At 53.0% G+C, this 22,270-nt stretch overlaps 1 protein-coding gene across 10 annotated transcripts in view; it reads left to right on the top strand.

Annotated features, from left to right (window-relative positions):
• Window positions 1-22,270, top strand: part of LOC123369347 (maestro heat-like repeat-containing protein family member 7) — a 172,383-nt gene that overhangs the window by 105,232 nt on the left and 44,881 nt on the right. For 7 of the 10 annotated variants that reach the window (XM_045014846.1, XM_045014848.1, XM_045014847.1 and 4 more), the window contains exons 3-12: window positions 4,761-4,897; window positions 5,879-5,979; window positions 9,873-9,968; window positions 11,193-11,272; window positions 12,672-12,795; window positions 13,426-13,512; window positions 15,479-15,583; window positions 16,744-16,879; window positions 20,307-20,407; window positions 21,465-21,614. In XM_045014846.1, the coding sequence (XP_044870781.1) occupies window positions 4,761-4,897; window positions 5,879-5,979; window positions 9,873-9,968; window positions 11,193-11,272; window positions 12,672-12,795; window positions 13,426-13,512; window positions 15,479-15,583; window positions 16,744-16,879; window positions 20,307-20,407; window positions 21,465-21,614 (1,117 nt within the window). Of the gene's footprint in view, window positions 1-1,529; window positions 1,584-1,736; window positions 2,332-4,760; window positions 4,898-5,878; window positions 5,980-9,872; window positions 9,969-11,192; window positions 11,273-12,671; window positions 12,796-13,425; window positions 13,513-15,478; window positions 15,584-16,743; window positions 16,880-20,306; window positions 20,408-21,464; window positions 21,615-22,270 lie in introns of those variants that run through there. The other 3 variants (XM_045014845.1, XM_045014852.1, XM_045014851.1) reach the window with 3 other exon arrangements.

Below are 22,270 nucleotides of genomic sequence, written 5' to 3'. Positions count from 1 at the left end.
AAGCAGGAGGAGCCTCTCACTGTCAGACAGACGCGGCCCTGGGGGTGGGGGAGCAGCAATGGGCACCCGGGGATGACGTTAAATACAAAGTTCAGAGGGGGTTTCCTTGGGGGGGCTATAGCAACCCACACAGAGCAGACCTGGGCTGCAGCTGGCTCTGTCCACCACTCCTCCTCACCCCACAGAGACCCACACAACCCTCTGCTCCCCAAAAAGACCCCCACTGGCCCCTGTGCCCCCATCACCCCTCACCAGAGAGCCTCCGCTTCTGCCTCCAGTGACACCTCCCCTCCCCCTCTGCTCCCTACAATCTCCCCCTTTGCCTTCCCCCTTCTCCCAAGTCCATTGGCCGGAATGCTCCCAACCACCAGGGCTAATAGGAGCTCCATCTGTAGCAGGGTGCCTGCTTGCAGATGCAGACCTCCCTGGCTGTTCCTCAACAGCCCAGGGAGGGGGAGCCACAGGTGAGCAAGCCCCTGTCATCATCATTGCAGGCCCAGCAATTCTCTGGGTATTTAATTTCACTTAGGCAAGTAATTCAGTCTTCTCTTTCTTTCCAGACAGTTTGTGGCTTTTCCTGTAAGAAAACTTACAAGAAGTCCATTTATAGTTTTTCACTTGAAACTATAGTTGTTCATAAGCTCATTTATTTTGTTAACTCGGTTTCATAGGCAATTTTAAAAGTCACTTGAATTGTACCTAGTTTTTTCCACTGGTCCAAAACCACATGAAAGATGTGCGGATTTTTATTTCTGTGGGCCAAAGCACCCTAAGTAGAAATATAAATGTTGAAGCTAGAAAAGATGGGTAAGGGTCCCTTCAGGAAACTGTCCTCAAATCATTCATTCTTCTGGGCATTCCATTTATTGTTCCCTCCTATAGTGATAGAGATCAGTGTTTCCGGAGGAGATGCAGAAAACTGGGGCAACCCTGCAGCAACTCTGTCTCTACCCCTGTTCTCTGCCTGCTCCCTCTACCAGCCTCTTTGGTCTCCCTAGGATTCCCCCTACCATTACTCCTTCTGGGTTTCTTTCCCTGATGCTTCTCATGAAGTAAAGTTTGTCATTACAGCTTCTTATCTTTGTACTATGTATTTGATGTATTTATTAAGTGTTAATTAATGCACTATGGGAGTCCCCCTTCAACCCTCTGTACAAATTGATCCCCTTCTTTCCATATGTTTTGCCCATAAGGTTTTCTGCAGCCCTAGGGCAGCCAGCAATAACCCCTGTGTCTTTGCAATGGGGTGAGGGAAGGTGACTGTGGGTTCCCTAGTTATGTGATTTGCAAGAAGTGTTATCATTACTCAGGGTACCAAATGTGTTTAAATGATATAAGTGCCTTGTAAAATCCCAAAGTAAGCTCATTTTCATTTTTCATGTAATAATCTCATATACAGTCTACACATATATTTCATTATTAGTTTAATTTATTTTTATTGTTGTTATTAGCTAGATTACTGTTGGGTTTTTTTCAGTGTGAAAAATTGTGTGCTATTTTAGGCGTTGAATGACATGATACAATGTGGCCAGCGTGTTGGGAAGACAATGGTGTTGGAACAGGAATGTCTCCATGCTGAATCTGTGAGTAAGCAGTCTGTGCTTCAGGGTCTGAGGACAGATTGGGTTACTGGTGTTCCAGAGCAGAACAGTTTTATGGCTGAACTCTTAAAGATGCAGGGGAGAGCAAGCCAGCTCTCAGCCTCAGACCCTTTGAATTTGTGTGGTATCTCTGTAAGACAAAGTCCAGCCTTGGAATCCATAGCAGCTAAGGAGGTTTTTTTTTGTTTGTTTGTTTTTGTTTTTTAAGAAAGATGACCCTTTATTTGAAGCGTGTGTCCCACCGGTTCCATTCACGCCAACAGGAGCAGCACGGTCCTCTCTCTCGTCTGAAGGAAACACGATACAGAGGGGGGCGAGATCTAGAAGCTAATTAGGGAGTGACCCTCCCCACCCCCCTTTATTTGTACTGAGATAAGTCCATTTTTCTGCAGACACGCAGGCCCCACTAGGCCACCGCAGAGCCGGCGTGGGAATCTCTGCCGGCCGGCTCTCCGCCCCGCAGAGCGGGTCTGGAACGGGCTAAGTCTGAAGGCAGTTCTGCAGGCCTTGTAGATGAGATGCCATGGCTGGAACCCCACCCCCCAGACCACGCTGCTCTGACGGTCCACAAGCGGGTGGGGCTGCACAGGAGAGTGTCACTGCTGCTTCGACCGAGGCCATAGCCGGCTTGCCAGGGAGCCCAGGAAAAGCTGCTGCTTCTTGTTCTTGGAGAGGTCTGCGAGCCGCTGCTGTTCCTCCTGCTCCAGCTGAGACTGCCTGCGTTTCTAGTGTTTGTGTTAATGCAAATTACCTGGCTGGCAGGGAGAAGAAAGACTTGCTAATAGCTGTTAGCAAACAGAGCCCACCCCATCAGCCAGTGAATTCTGTTAAGCAAGAGAAATCAGGGTTTAATCCTGCAGGACAAGGAGGAAAGAAAAAACTGAACTTTGCAAAGGGAAGCCACAGGTTAACCCTAAAATGCCCAAACCCCAATGGTATTGAGCCAAAGGTGTGGTGTGACAAACATGATTGCAGCGCCCTGTGTGGAACTGCAGCTGGGCCCTCCAGAGCCGAGCTGCTGCTCCTCCTCTCTGCTGGCCAGCCAGCCGCAGCTCCTCAGCACCTGCCCGCTCAGCCCCACCTCAGTGCGCCTGCCTCCCCAATCTCCTCCCTGGCGCTGCACCTCGCCCCCTGCACCTGGCATGTCAGTACCCAGCGGGGCCGGGAGCCAAGCGCCCTGGGAGCCATCTGTAAGGGGCTGAGTCCCTCCTGTGCTGGGCTCCAGCCAATCCACAAGCCAGGAACTGGCCTTGTGACTCCCAGAGCAGCTATATCAGTCTCACAGCAGCAGCTCAGTCTGCTCAACATCACTCCAGGCAGGGCCGGCTTTAGGAAGCGCAGGGCCCGATTCGAACAGTTTCGACGGGGCCCCGGCAGGGATGACTAAAAAAAAAAAAGAAAAGAAAAGAAAAAAAACCACACACGTGAAAAAAAAAAAACATGTGGCGCTTGTACTCACTGGGCGGTGCTCCTAGTCTTCAGCAGAGGGTCCTTCACTCGCTCCAGGTCTTCAGTGGCACTGAAGGACCTGCCGCTGAAGTGCTGCTGAAGACCCGGAGCAAGTGAAGGAACCGCCGCTGAGGATCCAGAGCGCTGCCGGGTGAGTAAAAATTTAAAAGGAGCCTCTAGCCAAGGAAGGGATTCTCAGCCACTTGCCCCACCCCGCAGCGGCTCTGCCACTGGGCACGGGGCCCTCTTAGGCGCGGGGCCCGATTCAGGGGTATTGGTGGAATTGGCCTAAAGCCGGCCCTGACTCCAGGGCCAGGAACTTGCTCCTGCCTGACAAAGGCAACAGTCTGAGCCTGCTCCAGCCTTGTTCCTAGTCCTACTCCAGTCCTGGTCTCCCTCCAGTCCCCATTCAGGAGACGCAGCGTGGGGGGAATCGGGCTGTGTCTGTACAATGTCTAGCACCGCGGGGCCCTGGTCCCGGACTGAGCCCTCTGGGCAATACAGAAATACAAAGGAGAACAGCAGGGCTGGAGGATTTACAGGCTCCTTGTGAGGAGGGCTGGTTGGGTTGAGCCCGCAGTGAGTCCACAGTAACACAGAGCTGTGCTAGTGATGGAAGATCTATTTCGTCTTCCCTACCTAGCACAGTTCATAACTTAGCACTGACCAGCTGCAAGGATCCTGGTGGGCGCTGGTATGGCTGTAGCAGCAGATTCAATGTTCGGGAAAAGCAAGATCTGTGCAATAGGCAACGTTGTTCCATCTGAGCACCAGCCAGCTCCTGTGCCCCAGAGAGCTCCCACAGCTCACACTGAACCAGGGACAAAGGGGGCAGGAGGTTGGAAGAGAAGGTGCCAGCCTGGGACCCAGGAGACCCATGGCCATTTCCCAGCTCTGCCAGAGATAGTCTGCGTAGCCTTGGGCAAGTCCCTTATTCCCTCTGTGCCACAGTTCTCTGTCTGTTCAGTGAGGGTAGCAGCCAGGCCCTGCCCCGCAGGGGGGCGGTCAGGATAAATTCAATTGATGTTGGGCAGGTTGGAAGAGAAGGTACCAGCCTCCCTGCCGCTCTCCCACCTTCTGCTCCTGCCCTTTCACGGGGGTGTGTGAGCAACTCCTGCTGCTCACGAGCCCGCCCCAGCTGCCCCACCCCCCTGGCCTCACCCACCTGGGAACCCACCTGGGAACTGCCATGGCCCCAATATTCCTGGGGGAAGGGAATTAGGGTAATTATCTGAAGAACATCTGAAGAAGTGGGTATTCACCCACGAAAGCTCATGCTACAAAACGTCTGTTAGTCTATAAGGTGCCACAGGATTCTTTGTTGCTTTTACAGATCCAGACTAACACGGCTACCCCTCTGATACAGGGTAATTAGGGTAATTTCCCTGGGCAGGAAGAATCCTGAGTGGCTGGATCCAGCCTGTCTGCTGTGCAGCTTGTGAACCAGCAGAAGGAGAGGTGGGAGTGACCTGGGGAGGCCGTTTGGCCTGCGGGATGGGGTGCTGGCCTGGGCATCCGGAGACCTGGGTTCTAATCCTGCTTGTCCTGCTGACTGGCTGGGTGTCTGCAGCACCTGGTGCAACAGGGCCCTGATCTCAGCTGGCATCTGTAGGCGCTGGTGGAACAGAAATAATTGGGCTGGTCCTGATGCTGAACGGGGCAGTCGCCTCTCGTCACTCACAAGCAATGCCTTGTCCTGGCTTCTTGCAGGATGGCTGAAGAAGCCCCCAAGGACCCCTCAAAGCCCATCGGTGCCTGTGAGGAGACGAAACCTCCCCAACGGAAGAGTTGGCAAAAGAGCCCACAGCAGAAGCAGGAGCTGTGTGTGCCTCAGCCCTTCCGTGCCGGTGAGTGGGTACCTCCTGGGTGGGCAGAGGGGGCTGCAGAAATGGCCGGGGCCATGGCTCCTCTGGGGGTTGGGTGGCAGGACCAGTGTGTCACTGGGGGAGAAGACTCCATAGACCTTGTATTGCTCTGAGCTGCCATGAGATGGAGAGACAGGAAAACCCCGGCAGGGGGGAATGGCCCCTCCTGCTGGCAGCAGCTGCAGCCTCTAGAGCTGATTGGGGCATTAGAAACGGCGGCCGAAGCATGAGGTGGATACTGACTGAATCGCCCACCCTGATCTGTCACGCTGCAGGGTTGGAGGATATTTTCCACCCGTTGAAGGGGATGCTCAGTGCAGGGTGGGTTGTTAAAGCTTAGGATGGCAGGGCGCCGGCCAGAGCATAAGATGCCCTCTGGTGTTGCAGCCCCATCTGCTGGCTCCTTTGTTGCATGTCCCAGCACAGGGCATTTGTGGGGGAGTGTTGATGATGGGAGCTCAGTGCCTGCCCAGGTTACATCTGATGGCTCTGGCTGGCTGTTGGTGGCAGGAGAGGCAGTCAGAACAAGCAGAACGGGCAGGCTCTGGGTACCCATATCTCACACAGACTGGGCAACTGTTCCCTCTCCTACACGAGGACCAGAGCAATTCACTGCCAGTCCCTCTGCCCCCTCCAGCAATGGCCTGGAGAGTTGGGACACCACTCATGGCCTGACATCATCCCTCCTTCCAGATGTGACGCTCCCCAAGTCCCCAGACTGAGCCTGCATGGTGGGCGGGGAAGTGGGTTGGCTGTTGGGAACCAGGGCTCTGACTGGATCTTTGCTGGGCTGGGCAGCAAAGAGGTGGGGAAGCCAGGAACCGCTGTGCCAGACCCTGCTGTACATCGGGGCTGCTCCCCTGCTGGGGCGGAAGTGAGAGGTAAGGGTTTTCTCTAAGATCTCTGTCACCCAGCCTGCAGCATGGAAGACCCAGGTATTACCACTGCTCTGTCTTTGATCAGATTCACCATCCCCTTGTAACGCCTCCTGCTTTATGAGGCCAGACTCGGAGGAGAAAGAGGCCCTGGAGTACATCAACGCCTTTCTCACGAGCAATGAACAGGTACTAAGAGCCCTCCTCTGACCTGTCAGCTAGTGCCCTGTCCACATGCACCATCCGCCCTTCTCCGGAAGATGCATGGATTCTAAGGCCAGATGGGACCACTGTGACCTCCTGTATAACACAGGCCAGTGACCAGCCGCCAAATAATTCCTGTTTAAACTAAAGCATCTTAAAAATGTCCTGCCTTGAGTTACAAAAGGTCACCCACCATGCCACTTCCCAGTTGTTCCAATGGTCTATTACTTTCTCTGTTAAAAACAGGGCCGGCTCCAGACCCCAGCGCCAAGCGCGCGCTTGGGGCGGCGTTCCACAGGAGTGCGGCAGCCGGCTCCGGTGCACCTCCCGCAGGCATGCCTGCGGATGCTCCACCGGAGCCGCAGGAGCAGCGGACCCTCCGCAGGCACGTCTGCAGGAGGTCCACTGGAGCCACGGGACCGGCGACTGCCAGAGCGCCCCCCCGCGGCGTGCCACCCTGCTTGGGGCGGCGGAAATCCTAGAGCCGCCCCTTGTTAAAAACGTACATTTCCAGTTTGAATTTGTCTACTTTCAATTTCCAGCCCCTTTGAGGTGCCACCTGATGTACCGGGATACCACTGAGCCCGCCTGTTCTGCCAGCCTGGGCCCCCTTTACCTTGTCTTGCTGGGCTTGCGCAGGGCCACCCAGAAGGGGGGACAAGTGAGGCAATTTGCACCAGGCCCCGGGCCACGCAAAGGCCCCACAAGAATATCGGAGGCTCCCTCCGCCTGCCCCCATCCCCCGGCACCTCAGCGCACCGCCTCCAGGAGTGGCCCTGGACAGAGCTAAAGCAGCGTGGCTCGGGCGGGGCCTGAGCTCCTCCCACTTGGACCCATGTGGTAAGAGGGCGGGGCCTGAGCACCTCCCGCTCGAGCCGCATGGTAAGGGGGCGGGACTGAGCTCCTCCCACTCAGAGCTGCGTGGTAAGGAGGCATGGCCTGAGCACCTCCTGCTCAGAACCACATGGTAAGAGGGTGGGGCCTGAGCGCCTCCTGCTCAGAGCCCCATGGTAAGGGGGCGGGGCCTGAGCGCCTCCTGCTCAGAGCCCCATGGTAAGGGGGCGGGGCCTGAGCACCTCCCGCTCAGAGCCGCATGGTAAGGGGGCGGGGCTGTGAGCTCAGGTCCCGATGGAGCCAGGCTGCTGCAGTGCTGTCCAGGGGCCAGGAAAGCTCCTGGACGCGGCGCGCTCTGAGGCTCTGGGAGAGGGGGGAGGTGGGAGTAAGCAGCATGGTAAGCCCCTCTGAGCTGGACACCCTCCTGACACGCCCCCAGCCCTGAGCCCAGCTCCTCACCCAGCCCTGGGCAACAGCAGCGCCACCCCCAGGCAGCGCCAGCCCATTGGCACCAACCATCACCATCACCCAGCGACAGCCCATTATGTAATTGCAAATGTATACATACTGTCAAGGTTCCTTCCCCACTCTGAACTTTAGGGTACAGATGTGGGGACCTGCATGAACACCTCTAAGCTTAACTACCAGCTTAGATCTGATTTTGCTGCCACCACTCCTAAATACTAACTCCCTTCCCTAGATAGTCTTGAGAGACTTCTTCACCAAGTCCCTGGTGAACACCAATGCAACCCCTTGGATCTTAACACAAGGAGAATTTAACCATCCCCCCTTCTTTCCCCCACCAATTCCTGGTGAGTCCAGATCCAATCCCCTTGGATCTTAAAACAAGGAAAAATCAATAAGGTTCTTAAAAAGAAGGCTTTTAATTAAAGAAAGAAAGGTAAAACTAATCTCTGTAAAATCAGGATGGAAAATAACTTTACAGGGTAATCAGATTCATAGAGCCCAGAAGAACCTCCTCTAGCCTTAGGTTCAAAGTTACAGCAAACAGAAGTAAATCCTCTTAGCAAAAAGGAACATTTACAAGTTGAGAAAACAAAGTTAAATCTAACACGCCTTGCCTGGCTGTTACTTACAAGTTTGAAATATGAGAGACTTGTTCAGAAAGATTTGGAGAGCATGGATTGATGTCCGGTCCCTCTTAGTCCAAAGAGCGAACACCACCAAAACAAAGGGCACAAACAAAAGCCTCCTCCCCGCCGCCAAGATTTGAAAGTATCTTGTTCTCCTTATTGGTCCTTTGGGTCAGGTGTCAGCCAGGTTACCTGAGCTTCTTAACCCTTTACAGGTAAAAGGATTTTAGTGTCTCTGCCGAGGAGGGATTTTATAGTATTGTACACAGGAGGGCAGTTCCCTTCCCTTTATAGTTATGACACACACATTAAAGCATTTAATGTTTTAAAATCATGTATTTCGTGTATACCTCTACCCCGATATAACACTACCCAATAGAACACGAATTCGGATGTAACGCGGTAAAGCAGTGCTCTGCGGGGGGTGGGGCTGCGCACTCCAGTGGATCAAAGCAAGTTCGATATAATGCGGTTTCACCTATAATGCGGTAAGACTTTTTGGCTCCACAGGACAGCGTTATATCGAGGTAGAGGTGTATTTTCAAATTATTAAAAATTAATTTTTGAATGTATTTCACTGGTTATTTTTTACATTTCCAAATACATGATACTATAGTATTGCAACTATTTTTTTATGGAAGGGGCTCCTGAAATTGCTTTGCCCCAGCCCCCCGAATCCTGTGGGCGGCCCTGGGCTCGGCTCACAAGCCACTTTCAGCCATACACTCAGGCAGGGCCACGCCCAGCTGCAGAAAGACACAGACCCTGAGATCAGCTCTGGGAAGACTCAGCTGAAGGGGCTTGTCCCAGTACTCTGGTGCCCACCTCCTTTGGAGTACAGACCCAAAGGTTTTATGAAATTTGCCTCCTCCCTTGATGTAGAGAGAGGCATGCACAACTCTTTGCCCGTCCCCCCAGTTACTAATTGTACACACTGGGTTATGGTACAAACAAGAAATAAGATTCTTAACTACAAGAGGTAGATTTTAAGTGGTTCTAAGAGATAGCAAACAGAACAAAGCAGATTACCTTAGTAAATAAACACAACATGCAAACTAAGCTTTCCACACTCGATAGATAGGATCTACACTAGCAAATTCTCAGGCTGGCAGATTCTTAAGATTCTTTGCTGTGCAGCTTGGATTTCCCAGGTTTTCTTACACAGGTTAGGAATCTCTCTCCAGCCTGAGACCATCACTTCTCATAGTTCAATCTTTGTCCCTCAGGTGTTTCCAGGTGTCTTATTGCAGGGAGCGTGAGGTCCCCCCGATGTCATTGTTCCCCTTTTATCTCCTCTTCCCACCTGCTGGAAAACTCTTTTGCTGCGACCTGGGTCCAACAGTTCCCACTGTGTAGCGTTATCTCGAAGAGGTTTCTATGCTGTTTGTGTGCATTTCCTCAAGAAGCCATTGTTTGGCATTTTTACTGTTGTATCTGATAGGCTGTTTTGAACCTCACAACGTGTTTCAGGAACACATACATAGCTGAACTTCATAACTGCACATACAGCGATAGCACATACAATCCAACGAGACATTAATGTCTAGCAGATAAAGACTTTTACAATACCTTACAATATGTACTTTGTACAAACCATATCCTAATGACATGACAGTGGCGAATATTGGGGTGTCAGGGTGTCCCACCCAGATGTTCCTCCCACTCTGTCAAGCCCCTACTAACACTGTCTGGCTGCTTAGCTGCCATGTTGCAGTTCCTCTCTGGACACCTACCCCGTGAGATCTGCTCCCTCTCTGGTCCGGTTTCATACAGAGCTGCCCTGCCCTGCCCTGCCCAGATAGTCACTCCTGTTGCCAGATGAATGGCCTTCTGCCATTTGGGATATCAAAGCCTGAGCAGCACTGGGGGGAAGCTTTCTGACATCTCTCCCACTGGCAGCTCCTTTCCACGCTAACCTTCCTGTTTGTGTCTAATCTCTGCGGGGCGTAGGACGAGGCCAAGAAACTCAAGTTCTTGGATTCCATCAGCACCCTCAGCAGCCTGCCTGCTTTTATGGGCAAAGCCCTGCTAGTGGAGAAGATAAAGGTGAGTAAAACACACACTGGGGCTGTGTTACTTGGCGGGTTTAGTGACTGGCCTGGAGATCTTTGCAGATTTGTCGAACTTCAGCTGCCAATCATTGGATTGAGTCAGACTGAAGAGCCCATTATCCAGTATTTGCTTCCCCTGTAGGTACTTACAGACTGTCATCAAGTCACCCTGTAACTTTCTCTTTGTTAAGCTGAACTGATTGAGCTCCTTGAGTCTCTCACTATCAGGCATGTTTCCCAGTCCTTCAGTCACTCTTGGGGCTGTTCTCTGACCCCCCTCCAATTTATCAACATTCTCCTTGAATTGTGGGCACCGGACCCGGACACAGGATCCCAGCAGCGGTCGCACCAGTGCCAAATACAGAGGGAAAATAACCTCTCTAACAACTGGAGATTGCCCTGTTTGTACATCCCGGGATGGCATTAACCCTTTTGGCCCCAACTTCGCACTGGGCGCTCATGGGCAGCTGATTACCATGACTGCCAAGTCTTTTCCAGAGTCACCGCTTCCCAGGTTAGAGCCCCACATGCTGTGGGTGTGACCTGCCGTCTTTGTTCCTAAACATATAACTGTATTGAAACGTAGATTGTTCCCTTGCACCCAGCTTCCCAAGTCACCGGGTCGCTCTGTGTACGCCAGTCTCCCTGCCCAGAGCTCCAACACTCCACAGTCAGTGCCTGCTAGGGAACTAGCAACAAATCTGCTCCGTAGATTTGGAAAGTCTTTGCTCTCCAGCGCTGCAGAAAGCTTTCCAGAGCTAACCTCCCTTCCCTGAACGTGGGACAGCGTGGGCTGGGCTCAGCACACCGGGGTTCTACTCCCAGTTCTGCAGTAAGACCTTGGGCAAGTCACTTCCCCCTCTGTGCCTCAATTTCCTTCCCATGCCTTGTCTCGTCTAGTTAGCTCGTGAGCTCTCTGGGGCAGGGACTGGCTCTCACTGTGTGTGTGCAGCACCGGGCACAAGGGGGCCTGATCTCAGGTGGAGTCCTTGGGTGCTAATGCTGATGGAGTCTTTGCAGAGCACTGGCACGTGACACTGGGACACTGAGCACAGGCCCTGCACTGCGCTCCCTGGCTGGAGCCCTGCACACCATCAAGCCTGCAGTAGGACGACCTGGCTGCTGAGCCCACGTGTTGCAGGCCCTGCGCTTTGCTCCCCTGTCGGAGCCTTGCAGGAGCTTGGAGCCCAGCTGGCATTTCCCCACATTGTCTCCTCAGGAGCTGATTGATCACGAGTCCGTCGACTCCCTGACCGGCGTGATGCGTCAGCAAGCAATGCTCGCCATCATGAAGCTGAGGTACCCAGCCTGCCCGGCCCAGCCCCAGCCAGTGCTACATGCAGCCAGACATGCCAGCCACTTGGCATGGCCAGTTTTCCAGGGCATTCCCCCCTCTGCTCCTCCCCCATTTTCTGATTCCCCCAGGAAATGTGGCACCAGATGATGGTGCTGGTGCATGTGGACTGGCACCAGTGGGTAGGTGGTGGAGGATCCTTCGGTGCCTGGTGACCTCTCCACGTGGCCTTATGAAGATATGGTGGAGGGGGCGTGGAAGGCAGGACCGGTCCCCTCTGAGGGGAGAGGGGCAGTTAGGTGCTGCTGGAGCGGAGCGATTGGAGTCAGTGCCAGCTGCGTCACACTGGCAGCTCAGCGACTCCCAGTGGCTGAGAGGCTGGGCAGGCTGAGCCCTGGCACTTGGCACTGCCTGTGCCATGGGGGGCTCTCTCTCAGTGCCGCTAGTGCCCTGCTCTGAGCTTCCCAGAAGCCTGCCCATCAGGCGTCTGGAAGGTGATGGATGCTGCGGGCTGGAGCTGGGCTCTCGCTGTTGGCTCAATTAGTTCCCCAGGAATGGGAAGGAGAGGTGGGGCAGGAGCTGGAGCAACTCTCCCCACTGCGCACTGGCTTCCTGACAACGGGGCAGGCGACGGCATTGGCCATGATCGCGTCTCTGCGGGGGTGAGAGGGGGCGGGATTTGCGTCAGCACTGGGCGTAGCTGTTCCTCACTGGCTGCCGCCTGCCACGAGGGGCGCGGCTCTGTCCTGCAGGGGCAGCTCAAGTAGTCACCTGGCACCTCATTGCATGTGCTGGGGCCATGCTCTGGCAGTGGGGGTGAAGAGGTTAATGCTGTCTGGGCTGTCCCCACCTTCCTGCCCCCCTGCACACAGCTGTGTGCCCTGTCCAGCAGGCTGAGAGCAATGGGCAGGGGCAGGGCTTAGATCCCTGCTTCGGTTCTGCCCGGCTGTGGGCTGATGCAGCATCTCTCTGCTGGCCTGGACTGTGCAGCCGCAGTGCAGACGGCTGTGGTGGGAGGGTCTCCTGCCCCCAGCGGGGCAGGACTGGCAGGCTCCTCTGCACTGTGGCCACTGGGTTCAGAGGCGCTTTGGTGCCAGCAGGCTCTAGTCTCCCGTCCATGCCATTTGCAGGATGTTGTTTCTCGGTGAAGCGCAGCGATCTCTGCCCCAGCCGGTGAGTGCTGGTGGGGTCACAGCAGACAGCTGCAGGCTACACTAAGTCCCTGCCTGCTGGTATGAGAGAAGGCAGCACCAACTCCTTCCACACACACCCCCCGGCCTGTTCTCATCTGCCACCTGCCAGCTGGAGCCCCCGCAGGTGTTTCCATGTCCTGGGAGCCTGAGGGCAATATTAGCACATCAGTCCTGCCTCAGACCCCAAATCCGCATGTGTCTCTTCTCTTAGCAAAATGAAGCTACCGTGGCTGGTCCTGACACGACCCAGCCTGCTCGCCACCTGCTTCTCCAGCATCTTCTCCCTGCCTCCAGCACACACCATGGAGGAGGTGGAGGCTGCTCTCTGCACCAAAGTAAGCCCCAAACCGGCCATGTTGAGCCGTCCCAAACCGAGTGGGAATCCTGCCACTCGCTCGTGTACTGTCCCCTAGGTTACCTGGCACTGGCATAAGAGTGTAATGATCACAGCTCCCCGACAGGACTTCAGCGCAGGACCTGCAGCACCAAAGCACAGGCCCCAAAGCACAGGCCCAGATAAAGGAGTAACTCCCTCCTAGGGTAGCAGTAGTAGGCATTTATCATTCACATGCACCGACAATTAGTGGGGAACAGACACTCCCTTCACAAGCACATTCATCCCCCATGCGTGGCTGGGGGCACAGGCCTGAGATCGGCTGCTTCAGGTGCACATAGGCCAGGGGAGCCGAAGCTTGGCTGGAAATCTGCCCTCCAAATGTGGAGTCCTGTCTGACTCTCCCAGTGGGATAGACTGTGTGCAGTGGGCTTTCTGGGGAGAGCAAAGACAGGTGGGGCCCTGTTGCCAGGAGGAGTTTGTAGTAGGTCCCCTGCGGGTACAAGTGAGTGGGTGAGCTGTAATACCAGGGGCTGCTATGACCTGGGGGGGTGTCACACGCCAGGGCATTGGTTCATCACCTGGCTGGGTAACTCCACTTGCTCTGGTTTCTCCTCTGCTCTGCACGCAGACTCTGAAAACCATGGATGAGATGCTGAAGGCCTTGGTGTGCGAGGATCAGGAGCCCAACCTTCTGGTGCTGCAAATCATCTTGAAGGTCTGGTGGCGTGGGGGCAGGAAGGGGACTCGTTCTGTAGCTGGGGTGGGGCTCAGGGACCAAGGCTCTGTTTAATCCCAAGCATGGGACAGCCCCGTGCCTTCGGCTCCTCAGAGTACGTTCTCTACAAAGGTTCTTGGGCTGGAGGGCCAAGTGCCCCCACTATATCTGAAAAAGTCTGTATGGGGTGGGGGTGGAGGAGCGTGGGCGGGATCTGCTGTGTTCTCCACTGAGCCCCAATGTGAACCTTTGTGTATTCCTTTGTGTTCACCATGGGCCCCACCAACCTGGCCAGAGCCCAGAGCTAGATTCCCCCAACATTCTAGTTCTGGGGCCACAGGAAGTAGATTCTGTGGGTCGTTTGTGCTCCCAAAAGAGGGAAATGTCCTTGACAGAGATTCGGTCTCCTCGATCCCAGAACCTGGGAAGAGGGAATCACAGAAGTGCAGGGCTGGAAGGGATCTCAAGAGGTCATCTACTCCACCCCCTGCACTGAGGTAGGGCCAAGCATTCCTAGACTGTCCCTGTTGAGTGTTTGTCCAGCCTGTTTTTTAAAACCTCCATGATGGGGAGTCCACCACTTCCCTAGGTAACCTGTCCCAGTGCTTAGCCACCCTTAGACTTTTTCCTAATATTTAACTTAAATCTCCCTTGCTGCAGATTAAGCTCATTACTTCTTGTCCTACCTCCAGGGGACATGGAGAACAATTTGTCACCATCCTCTGTAGAACAGCCCTTAATGTATTTGAAGACTGTTACAGGTGCCCCCAATGTCTTCTCAAGATGAAACATGCCCAGTTCGTTCAACCTTTCTTCACAGGTCAGGTTTTCCAAACTGCTGATCATTTTTGTCGCTGTCCTCTGGACTGGCCCCAGTTTGTTCACATCTTTCTTAAAGCATGGTGCCTGCAACTGGACACAGAGCTCCAAGCTAACACAATTCAGAATGGCATTTCCCTTTTTCACAACAGCATCACACTGTTGATTCATATTCAGTGTGAGATCCATGATAACCCCCAGATCCTTTTCTGCAGTACTGCCACCTAGCCGGTTATCCCCCACTTCGTTTTTATGCATTTTTCCTTCCCTAAGTGTGTTACGTCACTTTTGTTTTGACTGAATTTTATCTTGTTGACTTCAGACCAACTCTCCAATTTAGCAAGCTGATTTTGAATTCTAATCTGTCCTCCAAAGTGCTTGCAACCCCTCCCAGCTTGGTGTCATCCACAAACTTTACAAGCATCCTCTCTTTTCCATTAACCAAGTTCTTAATGAAAATATTGATTAGTACTGGACCCAGGCACACCCCTGGGGGACCCCACTTGAGACACCCTCCCAGTTTGCTAGCGAGTCAGTGATAATTCCTCTTTGAGTATGGTCTTTCCATCAGTTGGATGCCCACCTTATAGTAATCTCATCTGGATCAGACTGGCTTAGTTTGCTTATGAGAATGTCTTGTGGGACTGTGTCAAAAGCCTTACTAAACTTCATATACATCATCATATACTGCCTGCCTCCATCCACTAGGCAAGTAACCCTGTCAAAGAAGGAAATTAGATTGGTTTGGCATGGTTTGTTCTGGACAAATCCATGGTGCTATTCGTTATTACCCTATTATCTCCTCTAGATTCTTACATACTGTTTAATAACTTGTTCAGTATCTTTCTGGGTACCAAAGTTAGGCTGACAGGTCTATAATTCCTTGGGGCCTCCTTGTTCCCCTTTCTGAAGACAGGTTCTGTGTCTGCCCTTCTCCAGTCCTTTGGGACCTCAGCCCTCCTAAAGGTTCAGCGATTGCTTTGCCTAGCTCCATCTAGGGTGAATATCATGAGGCTCTGCCAACTTGAATACATCTAACTGACCTCAATTGTCGTTTACCTGTTCTCTCCCTAGTTTAGCCTGTATTCCTGCCCCCTTGTTGTTAATATTGTGTTAAGCATCTATTGTCCCAATTTGTTTCTCTCAGGTCCTGCTCCCCTGGACTACATCCAAGGAGGTGCATGAGCGGCTGAGGGCAGTGGGAAGGATCACCTGGCTTATGGAATTCATGGGGTCTCAGTGCAAATTCCAGGTGAGCAGCCTGTGACCCTGGCCACCTCCTAACTACACTGAGCAGCCTCGTGGTGCAGCACGCCCTGGCATGGAAAACGCAGGCCTAGAATAGTGACTTAGCAAGATCCTCAGTAGGAGTCCAATCTAACGAGCCCTGATGTCGATGGGTCTGTCCTCTGACTCCAGTGGCATTTGGGTTGAGTCCCATCATTCTGTCTCCAAGGACTCTCCCCGCTGTTCCCCTAGCACCAAAGTCTGCTCCGAAGGGTCAGTGCATTTACACAGGATTGCCCTGAGAGCAGCCTGTGAACCCAGGTATTTGTTCACCCCCTTTGTCAGACGCCTGTGGGATGCTTTGGCATCAGCTCCTGCCAGGCTGCCAGATGAACGCCCCTTGCTCTGCATGCTCAGGGCCATTGAGCTGCTCCAGCTGCTCCATCCCCCCTGTGGAAGGGCTTCCCCTCTGGCAGCTGGAGGGGGTCGCTCGGATGATGTGCCCCCAGAGGCTGGGTCAGCAGAACAGAATGAGGGAGGTGGGAGGGGACACAGTGAAAGGGATGGGCGGGGCCAAAGGCGCCAGAGAACCGGGGAGTGGGAGTGGGGAGGCTGTGCAGACCCCGGGAGAGGAGAGCAAGGGGCTTGGTGCCAGGTGGGGAAGAGCAGGGAGCCAGTGCAGGGGCTGCAGGAGGGGGAGACGAGAGGACAAGGCTGCAGGAGAGAGCCAGCAGGAGAGAGCAGGCAGGCTGGGGGCGGCGCGGAAAGGGAGGGCTCTGGGGAGCTCCAGGATGGAGTGAGAGAGGCAGAATGCAGAGCAGAGGAATCCAAGGTGACCCCAAGTTCCTGGGCCTGAGGTCAAAGAAGGGAGGGGGATGGCAGAAGGGGCTGGGATTAGGAACTTGCCCTTGAGATGGAGACTGGACGTTAGTTCATTCGTTACCTGGGTCCCCACTCGGGGGTAACGTTTGCTGACTTTGCTGCCCAGATTTCTCCATCCCTGCTGAGCTTTCCTCAGCCCCTGGTGATGGGCCCCACAGCTCCTCCTGCTCTCATTGTCTCCAGTCTCTCTGCGGTGGCCTCTGCCTCCCCCTGTTCTAACCCATTGCTAGGGCAATGCCAGGGGGACTCGCTGCGCTAGGTCTGCAGGGGCGAGTGACTCCCTTTGCTCCCTCTCTCCGTCAGGAAGTGGAGGAGTTCAGCGTCCTGGGCCAGCTGGTGGGGTGTCTCACTCTGTGCTGTGCGGAGCAGGAGCAGGAGATCTGGCAATTGGCTGTGGAGGGCCTTCACCACGTCTACTCCTTCATGCTGCAGCTAAAATGTAAGAGCACTGGAGACCCTTGTCCTTCCTAAATACACTGACATGGGGTTTCCAACATGAAAAACATATTTATTGAACACTTCCACTTTTTCTGCAACCTTTTAAACAGTCTCCATCTAGTAATGAGCCTACACCACTGCTACGATTTCTTTTGTTCCTAATACACTTTTTTTAAAGAAATCCTCCTTATTATCCTTAGTCCTGCAAGCCATGGAGTTTACCCTGATGTTTACCCTCTATCCATATTCTACTCTTCATAACTCACATAAGAATGGACATACTGAGTCAGACCAATGTTTCATCTAGCCCAGTATTGTGTCTTCAGATAGTGGCCAGTGCCTCATGTTTCAGAGGGAATGAACTGAACAGGGAAATTCTGAGTGATCCATCCCCTGACATGCAGTCCCAGCTTCTGGTAGTCAGAGGTTTAGGGACATGCAGAGTATGGGGTTACATGCCCTGATTATCTTGAACCCAATTATACTTTTAGCCTTCACAACATCCCATGGCAACAATTTCCACAGGTTGCCTGTGCATTGTGTGCACAGATACCTTCTTTTCTTTGTTTTTAACTTGCTGCCTCTTCATTTCATAAAGTGACCCCTAGTTCTCCTGTTATGTGCAAGAGTAAATAACACTTCCCTAGTCACTTTCTTCATACCAGTCATGATTTTATAGACCTCTATCATATCCCCCCTTAGTCATCTCTTGTCTAAACGAAATAGTCCCAGGTCTCTACTACAGACCTATATTGTTATAACTATATTGCTCAGGGGTGTGAAAAATCCACACCCCTGTCGGCAGGAGCACCTCTCCCACTCACCTAGCCAGCGCCTCTCAGGGAGGTGGATTAAGAGCTTGTTTGCATAGGAGCATCTTCACGTAAACTCTACAGTGCCAGTGCAGCTACGGCGATACAGTGTTTGAAGTGTAGACTTGCCCCCCATCTTTTTTATCTCTCCTCATATGGAAGCTGTTCCTTCCCCCTAATCATTTTTGTTGCCCTTCTCTGCACCTTTTACAATTCTGGTATATCTGTTTTGAGATGGGGCGACCAGAACTGCATGCAGTATTCAAGGTTTCGGCGCATCATAGATTTATATAGAACCAGTGATGAGCTGCCAAAATCTTCACAACCGGTTCCCTATAAAAAGTTCTGATTTAAGGGAGGGAAGCAGAGGAGGGTCCGGGGTCCCCTGCAGGGCCTGGGGCAAATTGCCCCACTTGCCCTCCCCCCCGCGGCCCTGGAGCTTGCAGCCTCCCCCGTACCTTACCTTGCCAGCAGCTCAAAGCAGCAGGACGACTCTGGAGCTCAGCTGAGCTGCCCAGCTGCTGGCCATGCTGCGGCTCTGCAGGGTGGGGGAAAGCGGGGGAGAGCCCGGGGGAGACATCCTCGTGGGGCTGGGGGCCCCTGCAGGGCCTGGGCCAATTGCCCCACTTGTCCCTTCCCTCCCCTCTGGCTAGCCCTGGAGCTTGCAGCAGCCCCCTTCCCCCCCACACTTGCCGGGCTACTCAAAAAGCGGCAGCAGGACGACTCCCGAGCTCAGCTGAGCTGCCCAACTGGTGCCTGCAACTGGCCACGCTGCAGCTGGTGGGAAGCGGGGGAGGGGCCAGGGGAACCTCAGCCTCCCCAGCTGGGAATCCTGGGAGCAACAGGATGGTCCGGCCCGCAGACCGGAGTTCTTTGCCCATCTCCTGGCCCTTTAACAACCGGTTTTCCACGGAGGTCTAATTTTAGCAACTGGTTCTTGGGAACCTGTGGGAAACGGCTCCAGCTCACCACTGTATAGAACCATTATGATATTTTTCTGTTTTATTATCTATCCTTTTCCTAATGGTTCCCAACATTCTGTTTGCATTTTTAACTGCCGCTGCATGTTGACTGGATGTTTTCAGAGAACTATTTACGATAACTCCAAAATCTCTTTCTTGAGTGCTAATTTAAACCCCATAATTTTGTATGTATAGTTGGGATTATGATTTCCAATGTGCATTACTTTGCATTTATCAATATTGAATTTCATCTGCCATTTTCTTGCACAGTCCCTCATTTTTTTTAGATCCCTTTGTAGCTCTTCGCAGGCTGCTTTGGATTTAACTATCTTGAGTCATTTTGTATCATCTGCAAATTTTGCCACCTCACTGGTTACCCCTTTTTCTGGATCATTTATGACTATGTTGAACTACACTGGTCTCAACACAGATCCTTGGGGGACCACGGTATTTACCTCTCTCCACTGTGAAAACTGGCCATTTATTCCTGTCCTTTGCTTCCTATCTTTTAACCACCGACTCATGAGAGAACCTCCCCTCTTATCCCATGACAGCTTCCTTTGGTTAAGAGCCTTTGGTGAGGGACCCTGTCAAAGGCTTTCTGAAAGTCCAAGTACACTATATCCATTGGATCACCCTTCTCCACATCCTTGTTGACCCCTTCAAAGAATTCTAGTAGACTGGTGAGGCATGATTTCCCTTTATAAAAGGCATGTTGGCTCTGCCTCAACAAATTGTGTTCACCGACGTGTCTGATAATTCTGTTCTTTCCTATAGTTTCAACAATTTGCCTGGTACTGAAGTCAGGCTTACCAGGGATCACATCTGGAGACTTTTTTAAAATTCACTCTCACATTAGCTATCTCATACAGAGGCTGATTTAAACGCTAGGCTACATACCACAGCACTGCACATAAGTCTGTCTGGATGTCTCGTGATAGTTGCAACCTTTGCACCAGGCAGGCAATTTACCATGCGGTTCTCCCAGTCATCACAAACCCAACTGTTTATATGTCTATTGATTGAATCCCCCATTACTATTTCCTGGCTTCTCTTTGTAAGTGGGGTTCCCGCCTCAGGAGGGGTAGCCTCAGTGTGAGAGGACATCATGACTTCATCTGGAAGGTGGGTCCCAACTATGGGATCGTCTCCCTCTGCCCCAGCTCGATGTTCTCCTTCCCCGAAACTTTCACCCTCCTCAGCAGCACAGAGGCTGTCAGACTGGGGGTGGGACTACTCTACTGCATCCCTAAAAGTCTCCTCTATGTACCTCACTGTCTCCCTTGGCTCCACCAGTTCAGCCCCTCTGGTCTCCTGGTCTCCGAGGGCCAGTAGCTCCTTGGGCCAAATGCCCACATATGCTACCTGCCCACAGGGCTGGTAATCGTACATGCTGCATTCAGTGCAATCAACTGGAGAGCCCCACGCTGCTGCTGCCCTTCTGCCTGGTTTATTTTTACTCTTCCAGGGGGGTTAGTTTGTTTAGTTTGGGGGAGGGATGGGGGGGAACAGGTTATTGGCCTGAGTTTACAGTATGTTTGTTAGATGTACTTTTCTCTCACACACCCTCTCTAAACTTCCTTGCAAAACTCCCGTTTGCTAACCGAAGGTCTGATTTATATTGCCTGTTGTCTGTTTCCCCTCCCTGGGTCAGCCAAAATGCCGGTGAATCACGGTGCAGAGTATCGGCAGCTCCTCCACGACAGTCAAACTGAGAGAGCCTTCTGGGTCACCAACATCAGCAATATCACATCGGTAACTACAGTCAGTGCTTCCTGGGATTGTTGTGCCCAGAGTTATCAGGAGTCAGAAATTAACACCCTAGGAGTCAGGGGGAAGGGACAGACCCAGGATGTGACTAACCCCATCCAGCTGGGACAGAGACCTGCCTATGGCCCACTCCACCTCATAGAATAATAGACCTCAGGAAATTATCTAGTCCAACCCCTTACTCAAAGCAGGACCAACCCAACTAAATCATCCCAGCCAGGGCTTTGTCAAGCCTGACCTTAAAAACCTCTAAGGATGGAGATTCCACCACCTTCCTAGGTAACCCATTCCAGTGCTTCACCACCCTCCTAGTGAAATAGTGTTTCCTAATATCCAACCTAAACCTCCCCCACTGCAACTTGAGACCATTGCTCCTTGTTCTCTCATCTGCCACCACTGAGAACAGCCGAGCTCCATCCTCTTTGGAACCCCCCTGCAGGTAGTGAAGGCTGCTATCAAGTCATGTGCCCCAGCCCCCGCATCATTTTCATTGCCCTCTGCTGGACTCTCTCTGATTTGTCCACATCCTTTCTCTTGTGCGGGGCCCAAAACTGGACGCAATACTCCATGTGTGACCTCACCAGTGCCGAATAGAGGGGAATAATCACTTCCCTCCATCTGCAGGCAGTGCTTCTACTAATGCAGCCCAATATGCCTCCCTACATGACACATCCCAAGATGCACTGGGGCTCATCCAAACCTGATCCCAGCTCCTTGACAGGTTTGCTGGGAGCTTCCTCAGAGATTAATGCAATAAAAGGCATCATTGCATCTGCGCATGAGCGCCAGTCCCTGCTGAGCACTAGACAGTGTATCCGTGCTGCGCAGTATTGTGCCCCCGTGCACTGCCACGCTGGCCTCTGCCATGCATGACAGCTTCCGATTGCTGGCTGGGTACTGTGCTGCCCAGGTGCAGTAAGCCAGGCCTGTCCCGGTAGAGTGGGGTTTGCCTGCACTCCTGGCCGGGCCAGTCCTGGCTGCTAGGCCACTGACCGGATCCGCGCTGGGCAGCAAAAGGGGTTTCACTGGCAGTTTGTTTCAGATTTTTGGGGAGTACTTCGACACGTCTGAGTGCATGGACTTCCTCCTCGTTGCTATCAAGGGCATGAGAGACTCCAGCATCCATGACGCACTGACGGCCAGGAACATGCTGCATATGATCCTGGAGGTTCCCGGCCTCAGCTTGGGGAGGGTAAGAGCTGCAGTGAGAACACCCTGCTGGGGGAGCCCATCCGTGGGAGACTCTGTCTCTGGATGCTAGGCATTACTGGGGGGCAGTTCTCTGGCCTGTGAAATGCAGGGGGGTCAGTCTAGGTCAGAGGTCAGCAACCTTTCAGAAGTGGTGTGCCAAGTCTTCATTTATTCACTCTAATTTAAGGTTTCACGTGTCAGTAATACATTTTAATGTTTGTAGAAAATCTCTTTCTATAAGTCTATAATAAATAACTAAATATTGTTGTATATAAATATTGTTGTATATAAAGTGTAAACGGGCTACTCACCGCCGCGGCGCCTCCTGCTGGTTTTCCCGGGGAATTGGCTCTTTTTCAGCCCGGAGCGCCCTCTGCAGGCCGGTGATCCCCTTTTTACTATCGGCCCCGTGTCCCTCCCAGGACCCGGTGCCCCTTTTACTATAATTGGGTCTCCCCCTCCCAGGGGAACCCCCACCCTACTATCCCCACTTTGCCTCAGTAGTGGCCACTGACAGTCATGGTCTAGCCCCACACCCTGGGGCAGACTGCAGTATCAGCCCACTCATCACAGGCAATAGGGGTTTGGACCTGCTGCTTTGTCCTACCCCTGGGCTGCCCTCTGCAACCCCAGTACCTTTGGCCCACTGCTAGGCCG

The sequence above is a fragment of the Mauremys mutica genome, chromosome 4 (genome assembly GCF_020497125.1).
Source record: "Mauremys mutica isolate MM-2020 ecotype Southern chromosome 4, ASM2049712v1, whole genome shotgun sequence".
Classification (NCBI taxonomy): domain Eukaryota; kingdom Metazoa; phylum Chordata; order Testudines; family Geoemydidae; genus Mauremys; species Mauremys mutica.
The sequence above is the reverse complement of the archived record's forward strand: the minus strand, read 5'-3'. Positions and strand labels throughout refer to the sequence as shown.